A 19,434-nucleotide genomic window follows, 5' to 3' on the forward strand; every position below is an offset into this window, starting at 1 on the left:
ACCAACTCTCAGAGTTCACTCAAACTCATGTCCCATCGAGTTGGTGATGCCATCCAGCCATCTCGTCCTCTGTCGTCCCCTTCTCCTCCTGCCCACAATCCCTCCCAGCATCAAGGTCTTTTCCAGTGAGTCAGCTCTTCGCATGAGATGGCCAAAGTACTGGAGTTTCAGCTTCAGCATCAGTCCTTCCAATGAACACCCAGGACTGATCTTTAGGATGGACTGGTTGGACCTCCTTGCAGTCCAAGGGACTCTCAAGAGTCTTCTCCAACACCACAGTTCAAAAGCATCAATTCTTTGGTGCTCAGCTTTCTTCACAGTCCAACTCTCACATCCATACATGACCACAGGAGAAACCATAGCCTTGACTAGACGGACCTTAGTCGGCAAAGTAATGTCTCTGCTTTTGAATATGCTATCTAGGTTGATCATAACTTTCCTTCCAAGGAGTGAGCGTCTTTTAATTTCATGGCTGCAGTCACCATCTGCAGTGATTTTGGAGCCCAAAAGATAAAGTCTGACACTGTTTCCACTGTTTCCTCATCTATTTGCCATGAAGTGATGGGACCACATGCCATGATCTTAGTTTGCTGAATGTTGAGCTTTAAGCCAACTTTTTCACTCTCCTCTTTCTCTTTCATCAAGAGGCTTTTTGGTTCCTCTTCACTTTCTGCCATAAGGGTGGTGTCATCTGCAAATCTGAGGTTATTGATATTTCTCCTGGCAATCTTGATTCCAGCTTGTGCTTCTTCCAGCCCAGCATTTCTCAAGATATATTCTGCATAGAAGTTAAATAAGCAGGGTGACAATATACAGCCTTGACATACTCCTTTTCCTATTTGGAACCAGTCTGTTGTTCCATTTCCAGTTCTAACTGTTGCTTCCTGACCTGCATATAATTATAACAATTTAAAACAGAAGCGTAGTATTAATTTTTGAAAAAGTCTGAGTAGTCATGATAATGTCAGAATGGAAGCTCTTCGTATAGTGACCGATGTTTGGAATGTAATCAGTGAATCCAGTATCTCTCACCTGTCTCCCCGGTCTCCAAGGGCAGGTCTCCCTGCTGGAGCCTGTTTGTTTCCCTTTCTTCCTTTTCATGCGGGTCTCCGTACCCCCACCCCATGGCCTCCTTTCAGTTCTTTATGCATTTCAACCCCTTCCTGACAAAAGGGTTCTGTGGTCAGCACGCCTTCTAGAACATACTTCCTTCAGCACACTCCAAGCCCTGCCCTGTCCTCTCCTTCAGGTTTCAACATAAATGTCATGGTTCCAAGGACTTCCCTGGTGGTCCCGTGCTTAGTACTTTACCCCCCAATGCAGGGGTACAGGTTCGATCCCTGGTTGGGGAACTAAGATCCCACATGCCTCATGCCCCAAAACCGAAACATAAAACAGTCAATATTGTAACAAATTCAGTGAAGACTTTAAAAGTGGCCCACATAAAAAAAAAAAAAAAATCTTAAAAAGACATAAGTGTCATGGCCCTGGAATGAAACCTGACTGTGATCCCCCTATTCAGGGCCCCTTCCCAATCAGGTACTTTCTAACACATTTTCCTGTTTGTCTCCTTCAGCAGTTTATATCATGGCCTGTAATTCTTATTTTGCTTCCACACACTGGCCATCTCTCACCCCACTGCAGTGCATAGTCTGTGAGAAAAAGTGAAAGTCACTCAGTTGTGTCTGACTCTTTGGGACCTCATGGACTGTACAGTCCACGGAATTCTCCAGGCCGGAACACTGGAGTGGGTAGCCTCTCACAGGGGATCTTCCCAGCCTAGGGGTCGAACCCAGGTCTCCCACATTGCAGGCAGATTCTTTATCAGCTGAGCCACAGGGAAGCCTGAGAATGCTGGAGTGGGTAGCCTATCCCTTTGCCAGCGGATCTTCCCAACCCAGGAACTGAACCAGGGTCTCCTGCATTGCAGGCAGATTCTTTACCATCTGAGCCACCAGGGAAGCCCAGTCCGTGAGAACAGGCATTTAGAACTGCAATATCTATTGGATAAATGTTAACAGTAGCAGCAGCAGTGGGAGCTCTTGTGTGTGGTTTTTTTTCTTCCCATCATTAGGTAAAGTTGATAAAGTGCTGAGATGATTTGGAGCAGAAGCAGGCAAATTAAGGACAGATAGTAAATATTTTAAGCTTTGTGGGCCAAACAGCCTCTGTTAGAACTACTCCACTCTGCCATCATTAGAGCAGAAGTGGTCACACCAAGTGAATGAGCATGGCCAGGTTCCAGTAAAGCTCTTTTTACAGAAATAAACGGCCAGCCTGCGGGCTGTATTTTGCTGACCAAATGCGGTTTCAGAGAATCACTGGTGTTTGAATGTTCACATCATTCCTTTATCCAGTATTTTATTCATTCTGCTGTTGAGCAGAGGTTTTCTGGGAACCTGGTGTGGGCCAGGTGCTGGTCTATGTTTGGGATGCACAGATTAAAATATATAGCCCAAACTTGGCAAAAACGTATAGTGAGATAAGAGAGATGCTTTTGATAGAGATTTTCAGAATGCACATGAGCGGGGTCCCCAACTCAGCTTGGGCAGGTGGGGGCTCTGGGAGGCTTTTCCAGATGAGGAGATGAGATGAGTTTTGCAGAATGAGTAGGAATTTACCAGAAGGGGTAAAGGTAGCATGCGTATACCTGTCAGAGAGAGAGGTCATGAGTGTGGTGAAGCAGATCCCTTACAGGGACCGACTACTCAGTCAGAAGTACCGGAAAATGCTTTATAGGGTGGGGCTGGGGGTGGACACTTAGTCACTGGACACAGGCAGGGCTCGAGCTTCCTTGGGGACATTTGGGTAGAAGTCTCCAAAGGGCAGAAATGGGGACTGGAGAGAGGTCTATGCCAAAGGTCAACATGGGAGTCGTTGTCTCCACCTCGATCTGTGCAAATGGGTAAGAGAGGGAGAATCGAGTAAGGAAAAGGTCACGAAGGGGACCGTGTGCCCACATCTAAGGGGTGACTGAAGGAAGAAGCCTGCAAGAGGCAGGACGCCCACCGCAGGGTGGCTGGCTGGTGGGGGACATGGGGGGAAATGCAGTGTTTTAGTCTAATGAAGAGGGAGCATCCGAGGCAGAAAAATGGTCAAATCTGTCTCACAGGAGACAGGGCAATTAGAAATGCAAAGAGGCGGTTGGGATGGGAAATTAGGAAGCAGTTGGTGACCTAGTTTTGAATGAGCAATTTTAGTAGAATGTGGGGGCGGAAGTCACATATTAGTGAGTTGAGAAGTGAATGAGAAGTGAATGAAAATTGAGGGAGTGGAGGCAATGAGAATAGACTCCTGTTTCTAAAAACGCCCTGGTGGAGAAGAGAGCACGGTGCTCGCTGCCAGGGAACGGGGGCTGTGCTTTGTTTTGTTGTTCAGACTGTGACCCAGGGGATCTTCCCGACCCAGGGGTCAAACCCATGTCTCCTGCATTGGCAGGCAAATTCTTTACCACCGAGTCACCTGGGAAGCCTCCCCCCGCCAAATAAAAAATAGAATGAAAATAGTTTATTGGCATCATTTAAGTGCCATATCATTATTTTTATCATGGGTTTACTTAATTTCATGAGAACTATGTAGCGTCTACCAAGAAAAATTTTAATCCAATGGGAAAACATCCCTGTAAAGACAGACCAACAGTGAAATTCCTGAGATGGTCAAAGAGATGAAGAAGGAAATGGCAACCCACTCCAGTATTCCTGCCTGGAGAATCCCATGGACAGAGGAGCCTGGTGGCCTACAGTCCCTGAGGTCACAAAGAGTCGGATACGACTCAGCACAGACACGTGGTCAAGGAGCCTGTGGCATAACTATGGTTCCTTTGGAGTCTTAATGACACCGGATGACCCTGGGGCGTATCTCGGAGGCTTCCGAAGAACATTCGGTTTGTTTTGGCATTTGTATTATTAATAGTTTATCTCTCAGTATCACCGTTACTACATACTGCTGGAATGGACGTTCGTAATGGAGATGTTTTTATTGTGCGTTTGGCCATCCCCACTTTGGTTTACTTTTGTTGCGACTGAGCATGCTTAATAATGGCAGGGCATGCCAAACGCCTAAAGCCTGTAGGAAGTAGTACAAATGCAATTTTCCTCAGCCAGGACCCAGAGATAGCTTCAGTGGCTCTGGGGCGGGTCACAGGCTTAACAGCTATTCTGCTTATTTGGACAAACACTGTTAGTATACATAATAAATATTGAGCACCTACTGTTGGTCAAGTTGTTTTAGGCCCTTAGGAAACAACCGTGAACAAGACGAGATCCCCGGGCAGTTACGACGTGGTGTGATTTTGTGCTGTGACCATAAAGTCTTCTGGGCCCAGGGGAACAGAGGAGGGGATCTCAGCCCAAGCTGGGGGGCAGGAGAGTTTGTCGGGTGTAGTGTGGTGTGAGGGAGTGAAGGATTTGATGTTGTTCTTGTGGAACTTCCCTTCCTCTTGCTCCTGGGATGGATGTGTTGTTTCCTTGTTTGTTTTGCTGGAGTGTATCCTTGGAAATTTCCAGAGAGAGTTCAAGGAAAGCAAACTTGCTGAGATTTTTGCCTTTCTGAAACTATCTTTAGTCTGCATTCACTAGATCAAATAGAATTTTCTGGGTTGAAGATGAGTTTCTTTCAAAACATGCAGACTTCTTAGTGTTGCTCAAAAGAAACGTGGTGACTATCTGAGAATTTTTTTGGGGTGGGGTGGGGGTAGGAGACCTGTTTTTATTTCTCTCCAAAAGCTTAGAATCTTCTCTTACCCTTGGTGTTTTAAAAATTCTGTGTGTGTGTGTGTGTGTGTGCATGGGCGCACTGTGTGTCATACAGAGAGTGAGAGAAGATGAGAGAGAGAGAGGGAGAGACAGAAATATGGCAGACAGAGATAGAGAGGAATTCAGAGAGGTGAAGGGAAAGAAGGGAGGGTAAATTGATTTATCTTGCTAGGACTTGCTAAACTCTATTTCCCTTCAGCTTTGGGCAATCATCTCATCATCTTGTGTTTTGTTCAGTCCAACTTCTCTGTTTTCTCCGTCTTCCTAAAATTTCTATTATTTGGTATTTGGACCTCCCAAAGTGGTGAACTTATGTCTAGTTTTTCTTTCATTTGAAAAATTTTTTTAAAGATTTTTTTCATGTAGACCATTTTTGAAATCTTTATTGAATTTGTTACCATGTTTTGATTTTTTTTTTTTTTTTTTTGCTGAGAGACATGTGGGATTTAACTTCCCAGGCAGTTCAGTTCAGTTGCTCAGTCATGTCTGACTCTGCGATCCCTTGGACCACAGCACACCAGGCCTCCCTATCCATCACCAACTCCCGGAGGTTACTCAAACTCATGTCCATTGAGTTGATGATGCCGTCCAACCATCTCATCCTCTGTCATCCCCTTCTCCTGCCTTCAATCTTTCCCAGCATCACGGTCTTTTCAAATGAGTCAGCTCTTTGCATCAGGTGGCCAAAGGATTGGGGTTTCAGCCGCAACATCAGCCCTTCCAACGAATATTCAAGACTCATTTCCTTTAGGATGGACTGGTTGGATCTCCTGGCTGTGCAAGGGTCTCTCTCCAACACCACAGTTCAAAAGCACATTCAGCTTTCTTTATACTCCAACTCTCACATCCATACATGACCACTGGAAAAACCATAGCCTTGACTAGATGGACCTTTGTTGGCAAAGCAATGTCTCTGCTTTTAAATATGCTGTCTAGGTTGGTCATAACTTTTCTCCAAGGAGTGAGCATCTTTTAATTTCATGGCTAAAGTCACCATCTGCAGTGATTTTGGAGCCCAGGAAAATAAAGTCTGACACTCTTTCCACTTCCCAGTGAGTGAAGTCTCTCAGTCGTGTCCTACTCTTTGTGACCCCATGGACTGTAGCCTACCATGTTCCTCTGTCTATGGGATTTTCCAGGCAAGAGTACTGGAGTGGGTTGCCGTTTCCTTTTCCAGAGGATCTTCCCGACCGAGGGATCGAACCCAGGTCTCCTGCATTGTAGGCAGATACTTTACCATCTGAGCCACTTCCCAACCAGAGATCAAACCCATACCTCCTGCATTGGAGGGCCGAGTCTAAACCACTGGGCTGCCAAGGAAGCCTCTGTTGTTTTTCTTACATGCTCTCTCTTTCTTCATGCTTTTCCTCCTTTTAGACCGTCTCGCTGGGCTTTATTTTCTAATGCTTCTCTTGAAAGCCTTGTTTTGGCACATCTTCCTGATGTCTGATTGCTTCTTTTCATAGCAGATTTCTGTTCCTTTTATTGTTGCAACATCTTCCCAAATTTCTCTAAGGGCGCCTCTTTCAAAATATCTCCTGTTTCCTAAATTCTCTCTGTAGTCTCAGGGGCAGATTTTGTTTCTCTTGACTTTTTGGTTGCTTGGGTTATGCGGTAAGCTCTTCTCAAAGTCTTTGTGATCAGTCATGCTTGCTGTTGACTTGGATGAACTTGAAGTCCATTTGTTTGCACTCTGTAGGAGTCTGTTTCCCCTCACCCTGGGGCTTGGCACTGGTGGGCAGGGGGAAGGTGAATTCCTGGTGCTGGGTGCTGCATGGGCAGATGAAGGCTAGGGGTTCTTCCCCTGCATGCCTCCCTGTCTCAGCCTCTCCCCCTCCTCCCCGGGATCCGAGGCTCTGTGGCCCTGGCTGTCCGGCTGGAGGTCAGCGCACACTCCCTCTACTGCAGCGCGGACGGCTCTCCTGTCTGCTGCAGCCTGCACGTCTCCTCTGCCCGCTGGCCGGGGACCTCTGTTTCTGTTGCAGAAATTGTTGAAATAGCCGCCTCAGTAAGTAGCTCTTTTCTCTCTCTTGTCCTAGGTTTAAATATGTAAATTGCTTAAGAGAAAGAAGTCACTAAATGTTAGCTCTTATTATGAACTGTACTTCTTCAGATTGAATGATTCTGACTTTAAGGCATCTTTGGTAAGAAAGGGACAAACTGCCTGCGTTCTGTCCACCACCGTGAGCTGGCAAGCCTCCTTTTCCACGTAAATCTAGTCACCAGCACCTCGTAGGGTGCTATTCAGTAGTGTGAGATGGCTGTTTCCTCAGGCTTGTAGAAGAATTCCGAGAACTGTGCTGTTAAACGCATTCCGTAGAGATGCTCTATCATCATAATCTCCTGAGTCTTTTCCTTAGCCAAGAGCGCAAGGGCTTTGAATTTTTTCCTCTGTATTGCAGTGCGACAGCCAGTTATCAGAAAACAGATGATTCAAGGGCATTTGCTCATAAAAATATTGTTCCTTTCAGTGAGCTTTGAGACGCTGATGGTTTCCCCGAGAATCACGGATATAAATAGAATCTAAGGCTTTCTCCATCCGCACGTATACCCACAGCAGTTTAGAAGCGTCGGTAGGTTTAGAGTCATTTACAAATAATTGACTAACTCTGCCATTTCTGTAAGGTGTCCTCGTACAAGGTCACCTGTATTTGACATCTCTTTTTAAACAGCTTCTAAACGTATGCAGATCTGTCCATCAAAAGTATGGCATTTGCAGTATTTATATTACTTGTCCCTTCCTCAAATGTCCTTCTGTTTGCAGCACTCTCTCAAGCCTGCACCCGACCCTCCGCTTTCCAATTTCCATTTCTTACTCAAAGCCTTTGAGGAATTTATACACTGACCAATTATGTATAGAGTGGTCAACGCTCCCTAGTGGTGATTTTATTCTTCTACGGTGGAAAACACATCACTGGATGTTTGTGAATCTCTGATTAAATCCTGCCACTTAAAGTGAGGCAGCAAGATCGAAACAGAAATGCGGATGTAGATGCTCAGATCTTAGTTAGACTCTAATAATGCAAAAATGCTTGGTCTCAGTGTTTTAGAGTACTATAAGAAAGTAAAACTCACGATTCGGACCTCAATTAAAGACATACTGCATACATACGTTTATTTGGTTTTGCAGATTGCTTATTGCTCAGTTAGCAATATTCTGTTTTTACCTTTAGATCCATCCCTTTGCAGCTCTAAAACCATGAACCAAACCAAACCAAAATAAAACAACTTTCACTAGTTCCCTTTCTAGCCTGGGTATTAAACAATGCCAGTGACCTGGATTGTGGACAGACACACCTGTCATGAGGTTAGCATTAAACTTAAAAATAATTTCAGGCATTGCTTTAGATTTTTTGAAGTCTCACCAAAGGGTGTTATTGTCACCTCTTTGCTTCATCATTGGACGTGTATTTCTGACAGTGACCTAGGTCTGGTCTTGGCCCAGAAGCCATTTCTTTTTTTTTTTTTTTTTTGAGTTATTAATTTTATTTTATTTTATTTTAATTTTAAAATATTTACATTTCTTAATTTTGATCTTGTTTATCATTTAGAAACGCTTTGAATTTTCAGTGTGTTGTTACTTCTTAACGTTTAACCATTACTTTATGTTCACATCTTTAGCTTGTCTCTCCATTCTTCTTTTTTATCAGAATAGTAAGTAGCCGGGTAGCATCTTCATTTCTTGGCCTGGAAATCTCCTTAGCAGGAGTCCTGAATTCTTTAGATACAATTTCTACATTCCATGCCACAGCAGGTAACATTGTTGCTAAACTTTCAGCCACCCTTAACAAGGACTCAGTTCAGTTCAGTTCAGTCCAGTCGCTCAGTGGTGTCCGACTCTGCGACCCCGTGAATCACAGCACGCCAGGCCTCCCTGTCCATCACCAACTCCCAGAGTTCACTCAGACTCACGTCCATCGAGTCAGTGATGCCATCCATCGAGTCCATGATGCCATCCAGCCATCTCATCCTGGGTCGTCCCCTTCTCCTCCTGCCCCCAATCCCTCCCAGCATCAGAGTCTCACTTTCCATCAATTCCCTCACTTTCAACCCTCACCAACAGCTTCCTCAAAGGCCTTCCTGGGAGTGCGGCTGTCTTAACCATTGGAGCACCAGGGAAGCCCCAGGATATGCATTTTTAGACGCAATTTCATTTCTGTCATTATAACGGGCAGGTGGTTTTATCCTCATTTTTCTTTTCTCCTTTATAACTTACGTGTTTATCTTTGGTTGCTCTTGTCCTTCCTTGCTGTGCAAGCAGACTTTTCTCAGTTGCGGGGAGCAGGGGGTACCCTCTAGTTGCTGCATGCGGGCTTCTCATTGCAGTGGCTTCTCTTGTTACAGCTCCTGGGCTCTAGAGCGCTGGCTCAATAGTCGTGGCTCACAGACTTAGCTGCTTTGTGGCACATGGGATCTTCCTGGACCAGGGAGCAATCCCTATGTTGTATCAGCAAGTGGATTCTTACCCACTACACCATCAGGGAGGTCCTGTCCTCATGTTTTCTATGAGGAAACAGATTCAGAGAGTTTGAGTCTGTCCTGAGATTATACACTTGATGTTACCATCAAACTCAGATCTCTAGTACAATCCTAAAACCTGCCACTTCCTGTCTTTCTTTAATTGTGTCTTTCTCGTCTCCTGTGGGATGGTTGCAACTTTAACATTAAAAGTTTTTGCTTATTATCTCCCAACATGGAGGAAAAAGCAGCTGCTGTTTATTCTTATTCAAAAGTAAAGTGAGAGAGGATTTCTTTCTCAGCCACTCGAACAAAGTGAACCGCCTCTCTACAAAGTATCTGTGAAAGAAAAAAACTTTTCAAAAGCAACTGGGAAGGACTATAATAAAAGTTTTTTAAAAAGGATAGTTTGCAGAATGGCTGCAATCCAAAAATCTGCAAGCAATAAATGCTGGAGAGGGTGTGGAGAAAAGGGAACCCTCCTACACTGTTGGTGGGAATGCAAACTAGTACAGCCACTATGGAGAACAATGTGGAGATTCCTTAAAAAATTGCAAATAGAACTACCTTATGACCTAGCAATCCCATTGCTGGGCATACACACTGAGGAAACCAGAATTGAAAGAGACACATGTACCCCAATGTTCATCGCAGCACTGTTTATAATAGCCAGGACATGGAAACAACCTAGATGTCCATCAGCAGATGAATGGATAAGAAAGCTGTGGTACATATACACAATGGAGTATTACTCAGCCGTTAAAAAGAATTCATTTGAATCAGTTCTGATGAGATGGATGAAACTGGAGCCAATTATACAGAGTGAAGTAAGCCAGAAAGAAGAACACCAATACAGTATACTAACACATATATATGGAATTTAGGAAGATGGCAATGACGACCCTGTATGCAAGACAGGAAAAAAGACACAGATGTGTATAACGGACTTTTGGACTCAGAGGGAGAGGGAGAGGGTGGGATGATTTGGGAGAATGGGAATTCTAACATGTACACTGTCATGTAAGAATTGAATCGCCAGTCCATGTCTGACGTAGGGTGCAGCATGCTTGGGGCTGGTGCATGGGGATGACCCAGAGAGATGTTGTGGGGAGGGAGGTGGGAGGGGGGTTCATGTTTGGGAACACATGTAAGAATTAAAGATTTTAAAATTTAAAAAATAAAAAAAAATTTTTAAAAATTAAAAAAAATAAAAAAATAAAAAGGGTAGTTTGAGTCATATAATGTGTTGTTCTGTGTGTATAAATATACCAGAAAATACCCACTTCAGATGTAAAATCAGGAGAAAATGGGCCCTGGTAAACACCCTGGGTCATTCTACTTGATGATTTTGCCTTTCTTCAGCTCTTTGCTTCCTATTGCGCTTGGTCTGGCCTCTGTTTGGGCCTGTTTGACCCCTTATTCTAGACCGTGGTTATTTATCAACAAATGTCTCTATGCCAGTAGGTTGTAAGCCCCTCTTGGGGGCCCCTGCTTTGTTTCTGAATTTCCCACGGTGCCTTCTAAAGTGCCTTGGCCATGGTGGTGCCTGTCAATGCATATTGAGTTGGATGGATACCCATTTCCATTCTTAAAGGTTTTTTTTTCACTACCTGAGATGTCAGAAACATGGGACAACAATGGATGGACCGTTATCAATATAGTATTGAGCCATAAAGCACCATAATCTCATTCTAGTTGACTGAGATATTTCTAGCATTCCAAAGTCATATTTGAAGGAGAATCACTACAAAATGGGAAGAGGTAAGAACAAATAACAACTTTTCATTTTCCCTCTAAATGTGAAGATTTGCGTTCTTCAAAGGATTCATCTTTCAAAAGAAAACCAGGATTACTTTGAAAAAGTGACACGTCTTTTTAGCGCTTAATAGCAGCAAAATCTCTTATGTTGTTCAAACAGGAGTTTGTATCTTTTGGGGGGGGGGCAAAATTCTTGACAGAATGTATAGCCTTGATGAAAATGAAAGACGTAAGCACACATAAGCTCATTTGCATGGGATTTGAATATTTGATTCTAGAGGTCTTTTTGTAAGTGTTCAAATTAATTTTTGGAGTTAGTTAATTTCCCCATTATGGTCATATTCATTTGGAAGAGACTTTGATCTGCCATACAGAGCGTCTCTTCCATCTCACTGTTGGAAGGGGTTTTCGTGGAGGACTCACAATGCCAGGCCAAGTCCTCCGTCTGTCACGGCCCTTTGAAAGTGAAGATGCTGATAGAGTTTCTGACACTCATTGCTGCAGCTCAGTGTAAGCCTGTTACTGAACACAAGAATTCCTTATTCTTTAAAAAATTTCTGTTTTCATACAACAGCTCCATTGATATATAATTCATAAGGCTAGATAGGAGTCACCCTTTTAAAGGATGCTGTTCAGTGGCTTTTAGTCTATTCACAGCATTGGGCAACCACAACCACCATCAGTCTTAGAACATTTTTATAGAAACCCTGTGCCTGTTATCAAACCCTCCCCTTTTCCCCAAACTCCAGCCCCTGGCAACCATTAACCTACTTCCTGTCTCTATAGATTTGCCTCCTCCGGACGTTGCATATAATTGAATCATGCAACGTGCAGCCTTTTCTGTCTGGCTTCTTCCATTTGTTGTAATGCAGCGGTCCCCAACCTTTTCGGCAGCAGGGACGGAATTCATGGAAGACAATTTTTCCATGAACTGGGGGGTGGTGGGGGGATGGTTTCGGGATAATTCAGGTGTGTTACATTTATTGTGTAACTTTATTTCTATTATTATATTGTTATGATGTGAGCTCCACTTCAGGTCATCAAGCATTAGATTCCGGAGTTTGGGGGGCCCCTGCTTTAATGTTCCACGATTCATCCATATTGTAGCCTGTATCAGGGCCTCGGTCCATTTTATGGCTGAGAAATACTGCGTGTGTTGGCCTTCCTCAGTCAATGCACCTTTGTGTTGCTTCCACTTTTTGTCCCTTATGATTTAGGCCAATGCTCTCTCTGTCTCTTTCCTCCTCCCCTCTGCCTTCAGCCTTTTTTCCCTTTGTTGTTTTCCCTGGAGGTTCCTGTGCTCTGCTTGTATCGATAACGTTTCTTCCAGAAAGCTTCAAACCAACATCCTCTGGGGTGGGACCTCCCTATGGCAGTGGTTGCTTTATGGGATGTCAGGACCCTGGGTGGGTTTGAGTTAAGCTCTTTGGTGTCCACAGAGATGCCGTGGGTGTTCTTTTAGATGACCCTGAGGATTGGGCTTCCCTGGTGGTTTAGCTCTAAAGATTCCACTTGCAGTACAGGAGATGCAGGAGACTTGGGTTTAATCTCTGGGTCGGGAAGATCCCCTGGAAGAGGGCACAGCAACCCACTCCAGTATTCTTGCCTGGGGAATCCTATGGACAGAGGAGCCTGGTGGGCTACAGTCCACGGGTTACAAAGTGTCAGCACAACTGAGCGACTAACAACCACCAGCACCTGGGCATCAGGATTTCTGTGTGACAGGCACATAGGTGGAGCAGGTAGTACTGAGCCATCTGGTCTTAGGAGCACAGACCGCTTGGCCTTTTTTCCTCTTTTTCACCCTAATGGCTGCTTTTTCATGAATGGCTACCCAGCGGGCCCCTATATGACAAGGTAGCCTTTCCCCTGAGCCAGGCATCAGTCCCAACTCCTTTCCAAGACATGCACATAGGTCCTGGCAAAGATTCGTGACTCAGGGTCACTCTCAGAAGGGCCCCAGTCCAATCCCATAGTCCTATTCCTAAAAGCAGAAGTCAGGAAACCACAGCTGTACAGACCTCACTTTCACTGGACACAGGTGTGACCCCAGCCTCCCCCTCAGGGGAGCTGTTGCCAGAGGAAGGGGCTCCGTAGGCCAGCCTAGAGTCCGTTGGTTCTCTCTATATTTCCACACCTTGTTGCTCAGTCATGTGTCCAACTCTTTGTGACCCTATGGACTGCAGCACACCAGGCTTTCCTGTTCTTCACCTTCTCCTGCAGTAGGCTTACACTCATGTCCAAAATGCTTTCTATATGTAGACTGTTCACTGACATTTTTACACCTTTAATTTTCTTTTTTTTTTTTTAAACGGATAGTCCATTTCTTAAATTAATAGGGAACCTGATTGAGCTTTCAATAGATAATGAAGAGTTCATTGTAGCATAAGAACACTGATGAAGGGTCTGAACACAGTAAATATGGCTGCAGTGAAAGTTAAGTGGCTTGACTAGGAATGTTATACAAAACAGTAGGCTGCTTGGCCCTTTTCCCCTTTAAGTGTCATTAAAAAGCATTTGTGTATTGATAACGTTCTGGTCCTACCTGGTGTTGAGAGACTTCTTGTAGGATTGGGATGATCCTTGCAGTGGCTAGGTGTGGAGCTTGGCTCAAACACAGAGGTGGGATTTATAATAATGTTTTATTATTTCAACATTAACCAGCTTTGCATATAACTGGGAACTAATTTTAAAGTTTTGAATGCATTCTACGTCACTAAGTTGTGTCCAACTCTTTTGTGACCCCATGGACTGTAGCCCACCAGGCTCCTCTGTCCATGGGATTCTCCAGGCAAGAATACTGGAGTGGGTTGCCATGTCCTTCCCCAGGGGATCTTCCTGACCCAGGGATGGAAAACCTAGCATAGCCCAAAATAGATAACTAAATAAACTTTTAAAAAGAGTAAATTATGGTTTGTTTATGCTGGATCTGGGTTAGTATTCACAATCTGTGCATTCTCTATCTTGCTGTCAACTGAGGCTTTTTTTTTTCTTCCTGGTTTGGGTTCATTTTAGCAGATTTAAAGAAAGCTTCCAGTTCAAATGCTGCAAAATCCAACCTACCCAAATCTGGACTTCGTCCTCCTGGCTACTCGCGTCTCCCCGCAGCCAAGCTGGCGGCCTTCGGCTTCGTCCGGAGCTCCAGCGTGTCCTCGGTGTCCAGCACCCAGTCGGCGGACAGCGCCCAGCCCGAGCCCAGCCGGCTGGCCAACCGTAAGTGGGGCGGACGGGCGGGCGGGCAGGCGACACTGCTGTTCCAGACAGGCCTGACCAGCAGAGAGCGAATCAGCACGTGTACACGGGATTGCAATTTCTGTGTGCATAAAGTAAGAATTTCGGTTGACTACCTTACTCTACCATGCTTGGGACTTTAAAAATAATCTACTGTAGGGGAAAAAAAGCCTGTTTGGCACTGCCATTTTCCAAGTTATATGGGGAGTGAATGTGCCTGAAAAGGACTTCTAAATTACTCTTAAATCTAGAAAGTGACTTATTGCTTTCTGGAGGCTGATTGCAGGAGCCCTTTGCCTCATGCATTCTAGGTAAGAAGCCACAGAAAAATCCAAAAATGTTATTACCATGTTGTGTTATTGTGAAGCATATTAGATGTGGAATATAGTGGAAAGAATCATTTTAGTCACCTGTGATTATCCATTATGCCTTCCTGTTGGTGGAGCACTCAGTTTCTAAAAGTCAACTCAAGGGTGCTAGAAACAGGGAAGCCCAGCTGAGCTTCTTCTAAGTCTGTGCCAAGGAAGGTCCCCGTGAGCTGAGATGGTGTCAGTCCAGACCTGCTTCCGGACACTGGTGTTGTAAGCTGAATTTGAAAGGATGAAGTTATAGCCTTCAAGCAGGTCCCAGCAGCCCCTGTCCCTAAAGAAGACTCAGAGGATGCCCTTGTTCACCTGAACCATCAAGGCTCAAGCAGCTTTTCAGCCTCATCGACTGGATCTGAAGCTGTGACACCTCAGATGTCAAGTAGTAATGATCTGCATACTCCTTAGCAGCTTTCCTATGGAGAGCTGTTTGAAGGATGATATGAGCTGAATCAAGTTGGAATAAGGGGTGGTGAGGGGGAGAGAGAGAAGAGGAAGAGAGGTTAAGAATGAGATGGATTTTGTATTATTTGTTCCATTTCCTTTCTCTAAGCTTATTTTTTTCCCCCTGTTCTTTCTTGGGTGGAGCATTTGTACACTTGGTCTAAATTTTGGCCTGCCTGGTTATTCCTAAAAGTAATGGGTTATATTTTCCTTCCTCTTAATGTATTTGTAAGCATTTCTGAGAGGTTGTTCACTTGGTTCCCTGAAGGTGACCTGCTTTCACCTGGGAATCATTTTAGGAATCCCGCTGGGATCAGGGGTTGCATCACGGTATGGTACACGTCTCAAAATCTTAACACAAATATACTAGAGAACTGTTTTTAAATGTGTGACTCTTATTTCTAGGGGTGTGTATGTGTGTGTGTGTGCGCACGTGCTCATATTAACAGTCCGAAGGTTTTGAAATAGAGGAGCAATGATCTGTCATCATTTTCAATAGAGGTTCCCAGGGTCATATTTCTCTCTTAGATGGAGCATAAATGATAAAAAAAAAAAAAATCTCATATGGTATGTGTCTTTCCAAGGAAGGAGTTAAGATTTTGACTTCTTAAAAAAAATGAGCCCTGTCCCCACAGCAGGTGCTTTTTCAAAAGGAGAGGTAACAGGTGTGAATGGAATAATTCCAGATGTGCTTAGGGCATTTCTTCTCACCTGTGCATCAAAGGATGCAGGCCGAGGACTCGTGAACACCCAAGGAGACAAGAGCCATGTGCCAGAGGAAATAACTCTTAGCTTACAAACTTCATCGTAAAAGCAATATTTACTCTCTTCAGGACTGTTTTCTATTTCTAAAAAACAGTATGTTAGAACTGAGTTTTTAATTATTTGCTGCCTAACTGTATATAAATTTGTCCTTCACTAAATCACAGAAAAACTTCACACTTATTTATGTCTTCATACTGCTGCTGCTAAGTCGCTTCAGTCATGTCCGACTCTGTGCGACCCCATAGACGGCAGCCCACCAGGCTCCCCCTTCCCTGGGATTCTCCAGGCAAGAACACTGGAGTGGGTTGCCATTTCCTTCTCCAATGCATGAAAGTGAAAAGTGAAAGGGAAGTCACTCAGTCGTGTCTGACTCTTCACAACCCCATGTTCTGCAGCCCACCAGGCTCCTCCGTCCATGGGATTTTCTAGGCAAGAGTACTGGAGTGGGGTGCCATTGCCTTCTCCGTGTCTTAATACTATTAGCTATTAATATTATGCTTCTGCTTGTTACTAGATTTAATGTCAGGAAAACTTTTGCTCCTGATGCTTTGATGACAAGGATTAAGTAAAATACAAAACTCTTGGGAGAGCTGCAAGTCCTTAGATTAACTCCTAGGAGCAAATGTTGCCAGTTTAGCTCATGAAAACAGCTAATATGATATCAGAGTTTGTTCCTTTTTGTTTCCTGTGTACCTTTCTTTAGGCATTATATTCCCCTAGGGTTTGTTTTAGGAATACGGCTATAATAAGGGATTGCACAACAGGCAGGAGATCCCTCAAAATCTGAAACATGATTATAATGGGAAACTATTTGCAAATGTGCAGTTCATGATTTTAGATACTCACGTGCCTGTAAGTAGTCTTGACACTGTCCATGTGGCTGTGAATACTGTGTGCGGGACACTTGAGTGTTTTGTTATGAATCTCCTAGTGTCTCCTGGGCTACCTTGATTTATTTGCAACTCTTCTGTGTGGTTTTTCTGTGTCCTGATGGGCAAGCAGTGATGACTGTAAAAGGGTGGCCTGGAAGCCCCGACTGTGGTCTTACATGGAGTCTGCCCTCTACCGGGGGCTCAGACTTAGCACCATTCATTCAGCGCCCCCAGGGCAGAGGCTTCCCAAGGCAGGTGCCCTGATGTATGTGTCTTCTGATTTTCTCCACAAAGTTTTGGCAGTTGGAGCCAACACAGGGAAAGAAATCATCTGTTGGTCCTTATAATCTGACGGTATTTTACCATCCTGTCCACCCCTTCATTTTATAGCTGAGCAAACAGAATGACCTGGTCCCATCCTGGGACCATGTTCTTCTTCCTCTGTTTAGTTATTAAAGCTGCCAAACATGGTAAAGACACACCCATGATGTGGAGTCTTTTCTGTCTATTAGGGAAGCAAATCTTAGAGTCCAGTTGGCATGAGAGGGCCCTTAGACCCAGCCCGCCTCTCCCTGCCCCGCCCCTTCCCAGGTGTGTGTTCCCGGTGATGACCGGATGTGTGGGGGCCACTATGGTGAGGCAGCGCTCCTTGTAGGGTCAGCCTGGCTCCCTGAAATCCCCTGCTAGTAACCTGGTCTCTCTGGATTAACATGCAACCTTTATCCTCAGTGTGCTACAGGAGACCCCCTCACCCCTCCTCTATAGGTTCATCGTGGGAAGATGATGAAGTTGGCCAGTTTTGAACCACAGATAAAACTTCAAATCCCACTAGGTCGTGACCCACTGTGTGTTTTTAAAAGATTGAACGTGAATAGGAAGAAAATAATCTCCTAACTTAAAAGTTAAATTTCTCCTTAAAATCATAGTATTTCAGCAGGTCCAACCCAGTACGTAGCTCATCATTTTTTAAATAGTTATCAGGGAAAGGAAAAAGACTCTTCAGTATGCTTTAGGCAGTGGAAGCTTTGAGAAAAACAATAGCTATGGAATTTAGTGTTAGTAGTAGCCCAGAGTATACAGGGTTGTCAAATTTATCAGCAGTTAGGTTTGTAGACTTGATTTTCCCAGTGGATAGGAGGTGTTTTTTAAGAGAATAGCACTGATATATACACACTACTATGTGTTAAATAGATAGTTAGTGGGAAGCTGTTGTATAGCATAGAGAGCTCAGCTTGGCACTCTGTGATGACCTAGAGGGGTGGGATGTGAGTGGGTGGGAAGGAGGCTCAAGAGGGAAGGGATATACATATGTTTATAGCTAATTCATGTTGTCCAGCAGAAACCAATACGACATTATAAAGCATTTATATTCCAATTAAAAATAAATTAAAAAAATAAAAATACCAATTAAAAAAAAGTTAAGACCTTTGGATGTGTGTGTGGGATGGCGGGATGGATGGGAAAACTTACAGTTTCATGAATTAATCGTTAATGAAAATAGATCATATCACCCAAGGATAGGATAATTTATGTGGAGTTTCATCTCTCATTGTGGATTCTGAATAGCACCTAACCTATTGGTGCTCAAGAAATAGAAAATATCATGAAGAAGGTGACATTTGCAGCTGCCTTTTTCAATTTCTCCTTGTCTTGTTCTCTTCTGTGATAGCTCATGTTTTCTCTCTGCGGTGAGCTGAGGCCAGAAATCCTGAAACAAAGAATTTGGAAAGAGAAAGCAGAAATCTGAAGGGTTTTCTCTTGCTTCTGTTTCTGGTTCAGGGAAGCAGTAGAATGTTTGGGAAAGTAGGGGTGGAACTGGATGTGAGCAGAGAAACTGAAACGGAGATAAATAATCATGACCAGGGGATATTTGTGCTCACAGCCTTAAAACTGAGTTGGGGTGGAGGGTTCATTTCTTTTTTGCTTTTTTGATGTGTATCTTTCTAGTTTATTCTCATAGGCATATACACATTTTTTTTCTTTCACAACTTGGGAGTCATATGTACTCTTTGTAATCTTTTTTTCCCCTGTTTAATCCATTGAAAACATTTGTCTCAGCCATTAGGTTTTCTTATATAACACACTTTTTAAAAATTGGATGATAATTGCTTTACAATATTGTATTGGTTTCTGCTGTTCAGTTCAGTTCAGTCACTCAGTTGCTCAGTCGTGTCTCTTTGCGACCCCATGGACTGCAGTACACCAGGGCTCCCTGTTTATTGCCAACTCCTGGAGTTTACTCAAACTCATGTCCGTTGAGTCATTGATGCCGTCCAACCATCTCATCCTCTGTTGTCCCCTTCTCCTCCCACCTTCAGCCTTTCCTTGCATCAGGGTCTTTTCCAATGAGTCAGCTCTTCACATCAGGTGGCCAGAGTATTGGAGTGTCAGCTTCAGCTTCCAGTGAATATTCAGGACTGATTTCCTTTAGGATGGACAGGTTGGATCTCCTTGCAGTCCAAGGACTCTTAAGAGTCTTCTCCAACTGTGCAACAGCATGAATCAGCTATACATGTGTCCCCACCCTCATGAGGCTCCCTCCCAGCACCCCCTCCCACCCCTGCAGGTATCAGAGAGCACCCGGCTGGGCTCACTGTGCTACGCAGCAGCTTCCCACTAGTTGCCTGTTTGACACGTGGAAGTGTTTATATGGCAATGCTACTCTCTCAGTTCATCCCATGGAGGGTTCATCTCTGAGTAAGGTGATCTGGGAGTTTCTTGGAGGGGTTGTAAACTGGACAGTATTTGGGGAGGTGGAGATGGGCATGATCTAGGAGATACTTTGGG

General features: G+C 44.2%; 1 protein-coding gene across 2 annotated transcripts in view; it reads left to right on the top strand.

Annotated features, from left to right (window-relative positions):
* The window catches only part of MTUS2 (microtubule associated tumor suppressor candidate 2), a 384,721-nt gene that overhangs the window by 135,436 nt on the left and 229,851 nt on the right, over positions 1 to 19,434 (top strand). The window contains exon 6 of one of the 2 annotated variants that reach the window (XM_018056605.1): positions 13,986 to 14,183. In XM_018056605.1, the coding sequence (XP_017912094.1) occupies positions 13,986 to 14,183 (198 nt within the window). The remainder of the gene's footprint in view (positions 1 to 13,985; positions 14,184 to 19,434) is intronic. The other variant, XM_018056606.1, reaches the window with a different exon arrangement.

The sequence above is a fragment of the Capra hircus genome, chromosome 12, assembly GCF_001704415.2.
Source record: "Capra hircus breed San Clemente chromosome 12, ASM170441v1, whole genome shotgun sequence".
In the NCBI taxonomy this organism is placed as follows: domain Eukaryota; kingdom Metazoa; phylum Chordata; class Mammalia; order Artiodactyla; family Bovidae; genus Capra; species Capra hircus.